The following is a 13780-nucleotide window of genomic DNA, read 5'->3' as shown; positions in this document are numbered from 1 at the left end:
CTGCTTACAGTCGCATTTAAAAACCAACATTACAATAATGCTCTTTAACATTCATATCTTTTAAGCTTTTTTGACAAAACGGGTTCAATGTTGCAGTCAAACATTTTCAGGAATTTCACTCTAACACAGTGATTAGAGTTTGTCTATATGATGAGTTGTGAACAGTTCAACCAGAGTGATGCTCGTCTCTCAGAGTGATGAGATGATTTTATTAGTTTGAAGATGTGAAGTTGTAAATCTCTCCAGCATTAGAGCCAAGACTTGAGAAAAGAAAGACAAACATATTTGTTGAGATTGACGCTCAGGTCATTCTTGACCTTGGAAACAGCAAATGACAGACAATCACATTGCAGGGTCCCTTTAGTAGCTGCTCCAGAGCTTTCGATTGTATCACATCTTCCTCAACAGGAGTTTGTCAAATTCTGATTATTTTCAGAGCACTTTACGGGCTTCTCATCCATGTTTGTTTAAAAACCATTTTAAATGTTGGAACAGATATTCTGAAAACACGTCATGATCATAAGAACTGAAGTCAAACACAGACACGGTTCCACTTGCACCTTATTAAACATGTTTACTGAGAGTCCCTTTATAAAACACATGTAATCATGGGTAAAGTCATCTTGTCTGGCAAACAAAGACATACAAAAGTAACATTAGTTATAACTGAGATGGAGGATTATTACTGCTGGCCTGGTTCCCTTTTCTATACACATATTATATGTTTGATCCCTTTAAACTCTTTTAATAGCAAATACAATCCTGCTATTCAAGTTTCTTTTGATAAAAATAAAAATATTTAATAAAAAATATTTCTTGTCTCAATATTCCTTTTGGTCTTTGATTATAAAGAAGTAAAAACAATGTACAAAGAAGAATGTTTAAAATAGAAATATCTCATAATAATAAGCTGTTCAGTGAGCAAGAGAACAAAAAATAATTAGAGTGCTTCGTCACAATGATCTACACAAGTTCAAATGAGCCTCAGCAGCATGTTCAACACTGTCAACTGGGAATCCTGAAAGGAAGTGCATGATGTCAGCTGACATGACAGCCGGTGACGTGAGAATCTTTCACTCAGCACAGGACAAATCTTCCAGGTGATTGGTGCCGCTGCACTAACGTGGAAGGTGATGATTGAAGTGTTGTGTGTGCGTAGCAGCGAGGCCTTGATGTGTGGATTCTAGTCAGTCAGTTAGTCTGACTGTCAATGTAGTGGTCGATCAATCTGTCATCAAAGTGTTGAAAATCTTCCTTATCTTCTTCCATGATAACTAACCAGCTGATGTTTCCAGACGCTGACAGGACATCAGCTGTTATTATAGTAGATTTTTAAATCGATCCAGCGTCTTCTTTGGCTTTTCTGAGTTGCACCACAGGAATACGTTAAATATCTAGTTCCCTTAGTCATCCTTTTCTTTTAGCTCTGACGTCCCTTAGTGAATGTCCTGCAGCAGCAGGAAGCTTCATCAGTAATTCACACTATTGTGAGGTAAGAACTCTACATATCTATATGTTTCCAGTCTTTCCTCTCATGCTCTGTATTGTCTAATACAGCAGACATGTGATAAATGTAGTTTAACTGAAAGCTATTTTGACCTGGACCTTGTTTTGTCATCATTTTCCAAAGTTCAGTATATATTTTTGATCAACATTCCCTTTAACTGCTTCACTGCATATAGAGCTCATTATGTCTTAGTTGCCAAAATGAGATTATAAAAAAGTACTTTTTGTTTGTTTGTTTTTTAAATTAAATGGGTGCAGCAGAAGCAGATATTGTCCCTTTTATTCCACACATTCTTCTTTCTTGTCAAAACCTGCTGCCTACATTACCCACAATGCAACCAGGTCATGTACAGTTTGATCAGAGATTTGGGTGTGTGTTTCTCTTTAATGAAGTGAAACTGGCTTTATCTGTCTGTTCTCTTGCTCTGTGGTGGATATTTGGGAAACGACCCATTATTGAAGCCTGGCGCCAGGACACGTACCATTATACTTTAATACAAATAAGATAAGGACTATTGATTGTTAACAACTATCAATCAAATCAAAAGATTCTAAATGTGCATCCTGAGTCACTGTGGATGATGAGAAAACAAGGCCTAGGTTGGAAATGACTGCAATTGTCAGTGAAGTGTGAAAATAAAATCTCCCTCCTGAGCTCATTTAGTTCCCTGCTCACTCCTACAGCACCGTCAGACGTTCTACATCCGCCGTATTAAGTGCACCAGTTCAGTAGTGCAGCCAGTCAGGAATTCCCCTGGAGCTTTCCCCCTGAAAAAACTAAAAACTAATCTTAAAAACAAACAAAAGTGAAAGCTCCTCCTGTCCAGAGTTTGTGATTTTGCTGCTGCTGGGGTGTCAGTTGTAGGGATGGTGAGGGAGGAGGCTGTTAGTTGATCCTGGCTGCATCATCAGAGACCACAGACAGACCACCTACACACACACACACACACACACACACACACACACACACACACACACACACACACACACACATACAGAGAGAGAAAAGAAGTAGTTAAAGCAGTGACATAAAGGAAAATAATCACTTTCATCATTTGTTAGACAGGATGCTGTTGCTGACTCTTTAATGTCCAACGGTTCAGAAGCACAGCGTGTAGTCAGGACTCTTTCAGACCTGCATCCCTTCATGTTAATCTGATGCCAATTTAACACGCAACATTTCCTTTAACACTTCCAACAAGTCTGAAGTGAAAGCTGTCAGATTAACGTGAAGGCTGCAGAGAGAAATGTGTCTCGTTTCACCTTCTTACATCACTGGGATACATTTATTGAATTCATTTAATATCAAAATCGGTGATAAACTAGGAAACACTGTGAAAGATACAATTTGAAGTTTTTGAAGAGATTGATCTTATCATATCAGATCAATCTATATAAACTATATTTATTTATATTTATAGACTCACGTGGTCTGATCCTGATTGGCCAGATGAGAATGGAGCAGAGTGCCAGAGCTGCGACAACGGCCACGCCTCCCGTCACTATGACCATGACGTAATGATAAAACCACACACAGGCCGGACAACACTGCACAGTGCTGAGAGAGAGAGAGAGAGAGAGAGAGAATGAAACACTGAAACTAATGACCTTATTCAAAATCTGTCTCTTTTTGATATCATCTCTTTACTTGACATGCAACTCTTGACATTTAAATGTCACAATGTGTCTCAACTCATCATGTCTAACAAGTATTGGTGAATATCAAAGTATCTTATTCCTCTTGATGTCCAAAAATGATTAAAAAAAGACATCATTGAGTCACAAGGTTGTATTTTCGTGGAGGCAAGCAGCGCTCTGACTGTTTGGTATTTTCCTGACCTAGAAACTTGTTTTGCATGTCTGTGTGGTATTTTGGAGACCAGCACAGAGTGCAGGGTACACAGGTGGGAGGTTCATTCAAATGAAGCAGAGCGCAGACAGTTATTTGGTTGACATTTGGTCTTAGACGTCTAAGACGAATCTGCTGCTGCTTTGGTGATTTTATCAACAAGATCAAACTAAATACTCGCTGCAGACATGGCGCAATAACAGATCAATGCTTAAAATATAAATGATTGATCTCAATTAAACACTGTCTAACCAAAATCAGCACAGAAAGTAACGTTTCATGTGGTTAAAACGGGAAAGTCAGTAAATCTGCAGTGCTGTCTACAGCTGCTTTATGCTGTATGAAAAGCTTCTCCTTCACTTTATTAAATCCCTGAAACATCTGAAGGCAGCAGGACTGATACGTTGATAAATCTGCAGACTCTGATGAATGTCACACCAGAGCGCAGTGCCGTTATACACCTTCATTAAACCATCTGATGACACCAGGCTGCTACAGTAGAACCACACACACACTTCTACACACATCAGACTGGTTGCTTGTAAATCTGTTTTTTATGAAGGAGACGTCGGTTTAGCAGCTCATCAGCCTCTTTTCCAACTCTCTTTTTTAGCAGAAGGGTCTCATGTTTTATCCTTGAAACACACTGAGATGAAATAGCATCAGTCCAATATAATCATATAAATAGCTTCACCAAATCAATTTATTTTTTATTTCAATCGTTATTATAGTAATTAACTGATGAAAACAACTACTCCATCTGTCTTTGGCTGCAGATTTGCAGTGACGTGTGTTCATGTTACTCTCTGAACCATCCAGGCATTTCTTGAAGAAAAGCTTTCTGTTTGCTGAGCTGTCGTTATCACGTTTAACTGTGATTGGCACAACTCTTTCAGAGCTATGAGAGCAGTGATGTGACTGGCTGAGAGAATATTTAATAATTACCACATCTGCTGATCTGTATTCACCTTCATTAAGCTCTTTTGCACACTGCACTGTTGCACATACATCAACCAAAGTAGCAGGTGTGCCCGGAGACGCCCACACTCCTTACACTTGCACAGTTAAAACAGGGCCTGCAATGCTGCACTGGGTGAAATTTTCCTTTATCAATATGAACACACCCACTGTAGTTTATTTTATCTCAGTGCCACACACGCCGTCCTGCTGCAACAAATACTCAGTAGAGGATCAAATGAGGATTAATCCGCTGCTGAAAATAGTCCCCAAAAAATGCATTATTTCCTCCTGTTTGAGCTAAAAACTACAGTTCCCAGCTGGAGATTACTGAACCAATGGTGTTGACGATAAGATAACAAACACTGTAGATTTTGTTCTTTTCATAGGATTTGTTGAAAATAAGAATATTATGGTTTAACACCAGCCTTATGTTTTAAAAATGAGTGGTCAAAATGAAAACACATCTATATCCTATATCCTACATTTCCCATCATGCAACTCAACAGCATCTTTTACTAGATCCTCCCTGCCTGCAGAATGAATGAAGAATCATTGACCCAGTCTTCTTACTTAACTACAAAAGAAATCAGTAATTAACATATATACTGTGTGTATTACATTAAATGACTTACTTGAGTGTGAGTGTGTGTGTGTGTGTGTGTGTGTGTGTGTGTATGTGTGTGTGTGTGTGTGTGTGTGTGTGTGCACTAACTGGCAAGGATGCAGGGCCTGAATGACCATCACAGCCACTCCATTAGCCACTTTATCAGTGAAACTCATGGCTCCGTAGACAAACGCTCCACTTTGCTGTGAGAGAGAGGAAGACAAAGAACGCCATCAGCGATGTCACATCGCACCTCCCTCTCTGTTTCACAAACTCGCACTCATCTTACTGTCTCATTGGCGATGAGCTCAGCGGTCATGGCAAGCGATATGACCAGGATAGTGGCAGACCCCGCCCCCAGCAGGACAGCCGCCCCGTATACCCGCTGGCTCATACTGTCGTCCAGCAGCACCCAGTAGGAGAAGGCCATGATCAGCAGCAGGCCCATGAAGTAGGTGAGCTGGACCAATCAGAGGAGAGTACAGGATGAGTGGGATGTTGGTTCAAATGAAATGAAGTTGAAGACTTTAATACTTCCTCTTCTAATCAGATATATAGATACAGGGTCAGTCAAGTTCATATCAGATCCTGCTGTTCAACACAGTATTAGTATTTATTACTTAACATTTATGGAAACGCTAGAATCTGACAAGCAGTCAGCACTTGATTGAGGTTGTGGTTAGTGATAGTGTGAACTACACTATACTGAGAGAGGTTTCTAATATTTTGTACAGCGACGTTTTTGAACGGGTGGATCAAATATTAGAGAGGACTTCAGCTGTTGACACTTTGAACATTTGGCTGTTTTTACTCTTTTATTACAGTATACTGGCTGAGTCACTGTGCATACATTTATTATATTCAGACTAAGTGAGGCTACTGAGAAATACCACCAGTTTAGATGTGAGTGGAACGATGGTATACTTGTTCTTAAGTTTCAAAATGTACTTAAAGTATCAAAAGTAAAAGTAGGAAACTCATAATTCAGATAAATGTGAGTGTTATACTATCATATATTAGATTACTGGATTATTATTACTGATCATTTAAGGGGGACGCAGCATTTTACTGCTGTTAGTCGAGGTGGACTTCTGTATGTTAGATAACTTCATCTGTCATATTGCATCATATGTCAGGAATTCATCATGTACTGTATTTTGTAAGTGAAATTTTACTACTTTTTTACTATTTTTTTAATTACTGTTTTTCTTTTTCTCATTTTCATCTGGAATGAACATGTTTAGACTTTTTTGCAACCAGGTAACCCGTCATGCTTTGGATGACATGAACAAGAGCTGCAGTGTTTCTGTATTTCTTTACATTTTGGTGAATCTACAACATGGAAGTGGGTTACCAGCAGTTCCTCTTTGTGCTGTAACAACAATGTACAAACAAAAATCACTGGACTACCTTGACACTAGACAATAGAGAACACTTAAACATGATGATTATGAAGAAAAATCTGAAACTTCCAGGACCCCTTTTTCTATGATTTCTGAAGAATTATAGACGTTTATCATCAATGGACAACAGAGGAGCCATCATCACTGGGAAGAGTAGGTTGTTCTACATATCAGGCAGAAATGATAAGATAGAGACTACTAGTCAACTTGATTGTAATCTGATTGTATACAATAATTCAAGGTTAAAGGTCAAAGAAGCATCATGATCAGACTGAAATGGCATTTTGTTTTCCCTGGAAAAACAAATGCAGATATGTGCGGTGATGCAGACTGAGGTAAAAGATCCTACTTACAGATTTTCCAAAGCGTTTACTGACAGGCTTCATTATGAAGGAGGACAGGAAGCCGCTCACGTACATCACTAGTGGGATAGTCGCTATGAACTTCTGTTGGAGGGAGAACGAGAAACAGAATGACAAATGTGACATTGATAAATAATGACTGTGATGAGTTTTGTGTTACCTTAGGAAGCCCAAGAGTGTTGATGAGATACATTGCGATGTAGGTCTGGGACAGGTTGACTATTAACCTGGTGGACATGTAGAGTAAGGCCACCTACAGACACACAGTGACACAGAGATCTGTCAGCAAGCAGTGAAAACTTTGATCTACATCTTAGCTTCATGATATCTGACGGAACACAACATGTGGCAACTATCAAGTTGTTGTAATAGGAAACATTTCTCTCTCAATCTGTCAGTGAAGCTGAAGCTTTAGTGTGTTTATTCTGATATTAAGAGAGAAAGATCTGGTTTAACCTGGTAGAAAGAGGGCTGCTGCAGCCAACACTTCCACTGCAGAGGGGATGAGGAGGTCTTGGCGCGAGGAAGCAGGGGCCTCCGCTCCCCATCCTCCTCTTCCTCCTCTGTCCTGTTCCTCCTGCTACTCCCCTCCTCTCCTCCAGTCTCCTCTCTTGCTCCAGGCCTCCTCTCTGAAGTGCCCAGGTGGAAGAAAAGGGAGAAGAGAGCGCCAATGCCCAGTACGATCAACGCCAGATTCTGTGATCACACACAATACAATCAAACAAAAACACAAAGTGCCATTTAAAACAAGTACAATAAAGTCACAATCTGAGTCTCCTAACAGAAGACTGTTCCTGCCTTTAACATGCAGAGTCACAAAGTGTAACTACAGCATCCCAAATAGAGCATAGCTTTGGTTACAGAAGTAGAGGGAAAACAGAGAAGTTCAGAGAAGCTCTTCAACCAAATCACTTTTTTTTTAATTTAAAATTGACAATATGTGAATGCAATATGTGAAAAAAATCGATTTTTTGGAAATTGCAGTATTATTAAGAGTTCACTGATTTAGCATCGTACTCATATGATCCAACACTGTCTGAATCACAATAGACAATTAAAAATAAATGATTTCTATATGTTTTATTTTCTATAATTTCTATCTATAATATTAATTATTACACAGATTCTTCTTCTTACCAAGACCTGCTGCCTACATTACCCACAATGCAACTCAACCATTGACAGTTTGGAGGGAAATTCGGGTAAGTTATGCTAGTAGCAGCTAATGTAGCCTGGAGCTGCTAGCCTCCAGCAGAGATGAGGAGCTACAGAGGTCTGCTAACCTCACAACCCCAGAGAGTGTTTTCATTTTCAAACTTGTAGTCTTCAGACCCAACTGATGCTGACTCAACATCACTTGATGTCACTTGATGTCACATGTTCCTCATATATTGGTTTAATAAAGCAATTAAATAGGTTGTGTTCAGTTGGTCATATTATGGGTATATTTACATGCACACATAATGACTTCACTGTAAATCCTTTGAGAAAAATAACACCTTTTTAAAGCAGTTTACATGACTGTATAATAATCCTGTTCCCATATGAAATGAAACATGTGAGTGAATATGCAGAGAAAATTGTGTTTTTGGAGTTTTGCTTTGAGGAAAAATGTTCTGATGATGTCAGAGTGCTGCAGATGACGACATATCATTCCTGCTTCCTGAAGGAACTTCAACCTTGTACAAGCAGTTGTGGATAAGACTCAAACATGAATCTATTTCAGCACAGAGTCTACTATAATAACATTAAAAACACATTTTTGATTTTCATATAAATGTGTACTAGCTAAAATAAAACAAGCAAAATAAAAACATTTTGCAAGTGAGGGGTGTGGTCAGAGGTTTGAGATTGTGTCTCCAGGGGGAGCTGTGTGAAATCTGATGAACTGCCTCAAGTGATGTCACTTGTCACTAGGAAGAATAATGTGTGTAATAAGAGGACTCTTTTAAAATGCTGATTCATTCAGATAAAGGTTAATAATTATCAAGTCCAGCCAGTGTTTTTGCCCCCTGTGTGTCCATGACTCACATGACATTACAGCTAAATCCCATCTGCAATGCAAACACACATAATGTTGGGTTTAAAAGTACAGGTACAGTGTGTTTAGTGGTTCTGTTCACCGTATGATATAAATGTATCATTAAGTGTCACGTGTTAGCTGATATGACGTCCTCTTCCTCACCCTGAAGACAGGAATATCTACTGGTCCCAGTTCATCGCTTAACAGGTCACCGTCCTCTCCGGCTTGTGCGTGGAACAGCAGGTAAGCCACTGCATACACTGTGATGTTGGCTATCACTGTGAACGCATACCTACACACACACACACACACACACACACACACACACACACAGACACAGAGGAGAGACAACATGTTCAGGATCCATTACCTTGCTCTGTGTGTGTGTGTGTGTGTGTGTGTGTGTGTGTGTGTGTGTGTATAAAACGTACCTGTATGCAGTGAGCTCTACTTTATCGTGCTCACATGTGACCAGCTCTGGAATGAGGGACAGGTGGGAGATCTGAGTGGCCGCCCAGCCGAACTGAAAGATGATGATGAACGGGATGAAGTAGGTCAAACTGGCCCACTGGGGGGTGAGGGAGTCACAGCCCAGACACTGGTTGAAGATGAAGGCGAAGGACAGCACCACGCTTAGTGTCCCTGGATAACACAAACACAGGAAAGTGAAAACTGAAACTTGGGAGTAACACATCCATTACACTATTTCTGGGAAATGAAGTCCACGAGAGTCCTCAAACTTGCAAAACTTGCAAAACACTGCCTTCCAAAGTAAAGTTCCCTTGTGCAAACATAATTATATGAAGACTTCAGTATTAACTGTACTCACAGATTTTTACATACATGCAGTGTTTTATAAAACAAAACCTTTCAAACTTCTTTTTTAATACAATGTGGCGCAAAGTTAAAACCTGTTAAATGAGATTTACATAGACTTTTGCAAAACAACTGAAGTCATCATTTTTCATTTTTAATACTCTCAGAGATTAAAACATTTTTTTATTTATGGGGCCATTTAGTCTTTATTTGACAGCAAAACAAAGGTCGTCTGTGGCAACTTTTGCACCTAAATTTGTTACATTACATATATGAATCATTTTATGGCTTCAGTGCAGTAAGTTTGAATTTTACTTCCATGGCTCTGTGGATGACAATGTTGGTCTGTTGTCCATCACTTTGGTCCAGACTGAAATATCTCAACAGCTGGATTGCTATGAAATTTCATACAGACATTCATGGTCCTCAGAGGATGAATCCTGCTGCCTTTTTTCCTCTAGCATCATCAGCAGGAATAATATCTGGACAACAGTTTGATGGATTGTCATGATTTTAACAACAGGAGACATTCAACTTTGGTGATCCTCTGACTTTTCCTGTAACGCCACTATGAGGTTGACCTTTGAGTTCTTAGTGCACACATTCATGGTCCCCAGAGGATGAAATGTAATAACTCTTATCTCCTGATTTTTCATCTAGCGTCATCGTCTGGTCAACATTTCCTTTTGTCCAACATTTTGATTAATGACCAAATACTTGCGAAGCTAATGGCGTTCCCATCAGCCTCAGCGGTACTTTGTGTTTAGTGCTAATTGGCAAATGGGTCACGCTTAGCCAACACAGTGAAGATGTTAAACATTAGACCTGTTAAACATCAACATGCTAGCATCATCAAGGTGAGCATGTTAGCATGCTGATGTCAGCATTTAGCTGGAGTGCAGCCTCACGGAGCTGCTAGCATGGCTGTTAAAAGCTTGTTAGGAGGGTGAAATTATTGAAACTGTTTGACCACTGTGAAGAAACAGGAATATAAAAGCTTCGGCCCAACCCAACATGACCTTGTAGACAGTTTATAATTGACTCTGTCTGCATGTGACACCTACTTGTACTTGTCAAGTCATTCAAGCATTGACAATCACTTTGCATGTCTCATTGACTGTCTTGTAAAACATGACCTGAACTTAACTGGATCAATAAAATAAACACCAAGTGTCCAGCATGGGAACATAGTCCAAACAACAGTGACATAAAAAGTTACATATATTGTCTTTATGAGAGGATGTACTGACAAAACCAATCAGAACCAGCTTCAGTCCAGTTAGTTTCCATTCAGTGTTAGTTTGTATTGGCTCACATTCATGTGTGTCCTGTTCTAGAAACGTTATGAGCACATAATATGTATCAATAGTTCAGACTCTCATCTTTTTGGTCACTGTGATGATGGCAGAGAATAGGGCTGTAACTAACAATGATTTTCTTCATTGATTCATCTGTCAATTATTATATCAATTAATCAATTAGTTGTTTTGTCCATAAAATGTCAGAAAATGGTGAAAAATGTTGATCAGTGTTTCCAAAAGCACAAGATGACGTCCTCAAATGTTTTTCTTTTGTCCACAACCCAAAAGATATTCAGTTTACTGTCATAAAGGACTGAAGAAACCAGAAAATATTCACATTTGAGAAGCTGGCCTTTTTTTCCTCAAAAAATGACTTAAAACGATTATCAAAATAGTTGCTGAATAATTCAATAGTTGGCGACTAATCAATTAATCAATTAATCATTGCAGCTCTAACAGAGAATACACTGAAACCGTAAAAATATCAGTCTCTCTATCTTTATGGTAGTCTAGCAGTCTAACTACATCATAAAGTCTTCAACACTTTGTGGCCGAAACTCATCAGAAGGGTGTCACAACAATTCACACCACATCTCTCACATTTTTAACGAGACATTTTTCACACATCAATTTATAAAATAAACTACATTTGACCTGTTTGAGCTGCGTAAACCTCCTGCTGGGAACTGGAACTGAAACTATGTGTAATCCAGCTGTATGAGGATTAGAGATGCTCTGAATTGACATTGAGTGTGAACTTCCAAGAATAATCTTGAATCTTGGTGATGTCAGACCAAGTGGTTGAATCTAATCAGACTGATTGACTGACTCACCGACTAAATGCCAGGTCTTCCTCTTGCCGTAGTTTCCACAGCCAGGGGCTCGGTCAGACTCGTAGCCAATAAGAGGTGTACAGATACCATCAGCTATCTGCCCGACCAGCAGCAGCACACCTATAGTACAGGTAAACAGTCACTACTCAGTAATACACTGGAGATGAGGAAGCACATGTAGACATTCATTGTATTAATTCATTATAAAGATCCCAGAAAATGCACAAACAATTAAAAACACAATATCCCTCTGACACAGTCTCAGAAACCTGAACATTATAAGCTTTATTACAGAGATTTATTACAGTTATTGAATAAGGCTGCATGTATAGATGGATAGATGGATAGACAGATAGATAGACAGATAGACAGACTAACCTGCATTTGTGTTTTGGAAGCCCAGCACTGAATGGTAGAACACCAGCAGGTATGTGAACCACATTGAGGCACATAAGTCGTTCAGAAAGTGTCCCACCGCATAGCTGAGCTTCTTGAGGGCCGGCAGAGACCTCTCAGTGTCCGACATTATGACGACAAAAAACGCGCAAAACTACGATCGCAACACGCACTTTGTTCAGCTATGTTAACACGGGTTAGTTGCCTTAATGACCTCGAACTTTTTCAGACTTTAGGAGGAGTTGACTGGTAAATGACGGCTGTTTCGGTTCCCTTTTTTCACATGCTATTTTCCTCTATCTGTATGCGTTTGTCTCTTCAGCAAATTATACCACCCGCAGCAGCAACGACACAGAGATATTCCCTTCAATCTCAGTCAGTTTCCTCTTGTAATCAGGTGACAGTGTAGAGAAGCCAGGAGGAGCATGTGAACAGGAATGAAAACCGAAACAGAGCAGCACCAGTGGATAAAACCGGCTTTTCATCACCCTTAACTAGCATCACATGTAAACACCTGCTTATCTGTAAAAATGATGAAACGTGAGCGGGATTCTCGACCTCAGCCTACCGCCGGGTGTAATCGAGTAAATTACGCTGTTGAAAAACAATGAAAACGATCAGAATGCCATTAAAATGACCTCAAAACGAGACACAAACCCCCGAAGAGCCTGTTGTTCTTCTTCTTTTCACTCCATGGCAGCTGTGCGGGAGGTCAAACCCGCAGCGGAGCGGAAAACACTGGGCGGCGGCATTATCGCCAACACTCACAGACAAACGCAACCCACATCTGGCGATAAACATACAAACAGATGTTCATAACAACACAGACCGCCGATGATGACGTAAGCGTAAAAAAACCCGGAGGAGTGGACCAATAGGAAACCCTTCTTGCTCCACTCAGCCAATAGCGTGAGCCGCGACGGCAGACTGACAGCCAAAGAGTGACTATGTAGTAAAGCGAAGAAATGAGAGAGATATCCCCAACTCACTTCCGCTGTTGCACAATAAACCAAAGATGTCATATGTCATTTAAAATCTATAAATCACAGCCACGTTGGCCACTAGCGGACATTTTTTGTGCATATTTTGCTATTTAGGTGAACTATAATAATCGTTAAAAAATTGTTAAAAAACAAAAAAAGGTTTACATGTGACAGCATGTAGGGCTCTGACGTCACACTCACTGCCTTGCTATGTGCTGAGATGCAGGTCAACAAAGCATTTAATATGTTTCTCAGTTCTGTAAATAACTGTTCCAAAAAGTTGCAGGTATGTTATAAAATAGTGTAATGTTTAGAATCTGAAGGGCTACTCTGACACCTTATGACAACTTATGACTTCACCTCTACACCCTGGAGACCAGGAACCCAGATACTACCTCAATACCTCATCTGGGTGTAAAATACAGTTATCTGGAATTACAACACTTGGGTTTTTTAAAGTTGAAATGTTGCTATATTTGACACCATCTCCGTTGAGAAGAGCAAAGCCTCACCTTCATTAGTTATTAATCATGTGGTGTTTCCAAAGTCCAAGTCAATAATTAAAAAAAAAAAAAAAAAAACACATCAAACTTTGGAAAGCTGACAACAAAACTAATATTGAACCACAAAACCACATTTCTCTTCTAGCTGGTGCTTGGATATCTATATTAAATAGGAAATTCCTATAAATTAGGTTTCTATCTCCCAGTGACCTGACTGTTATTAATTTCTCACATGTATTTA

General features: G+C 39.5%; 1 protein-coding gene across 1 annotated transcript; it reads right to left on the bottom strand.

Annotated features, from left to right (window-relative positions):
• Window positions 1-471: 471 nt before the first annotated feature.
• LOC137193629 (major facilitator superfamily domain-containing protein 12-like) lies at window positions 472-12887 on the bottom strand. The gene is made up of 11 exons (XM_067604886.1): window positions 12036-12887; window positions 11658-11777; window positions 9139-9349; window positions 8870-8999; window positions 7141-7380; window positions 6845-6937; window positions 6676-6768; window positions 5209-5379; window positions 5028-5122; window positions 2934-3064; window positions 472-2436 (listed from the first exon to the last, which is right to left on the bottom strand). The coding sequence occupies exons 1-11, from the start codon at window positions 12181-12183 to the stop codon at window positions 2393-2395; spliced, it is 1476 nt and encodes a 491-aa protein (XP_067460987.1). The 5' UTR covers window positions 12184-12887; the 3' UTR covers window positions 472-2392.
• Between the last annotated feature and the right edge of the window lie 893 nt (window positions 12888-13780).

Source organism: Thunnus thynnus, chromosome 12, assembly GCF_963924715.1.
Source record: "Thunnus thynnus chromosome 12, fThuThy2.1, whole genome shotgun sequence".
Lineage (NCBI taxonomy): Eukaryota > Metazoa > Chordata > Actinopteri > Scombriformes > Scombridae > Thunnus > Thunnus thynnus.
This window is presented reverse-complemented; position numbering and strand designations above follow the sequence as displayed.

Coding starts and splice junctions, on each gene's coding strand:
- LOC137193629 (XM_067604886.1), bottom strand. CDS start 12,183: ATGTCGGACACTGAGAGGTCTCTGCCGGCCCTCAAGAAGCTCAGCTAT. Junction 5,380..6,675: donor GTAAACGCTTTGGAAAATCT/GTAAGTAGGATC, acceptor TGATTGGTCCAG/CTCACCTACTTCATGGGCCT. Junction 5,123..5,208: donor AGCTCATCGCCAATGAGACA/GTAAGATGAGTG, acceptor TCTCTCTCACAG/CAAAGTGGAGCGTTTGTCTA.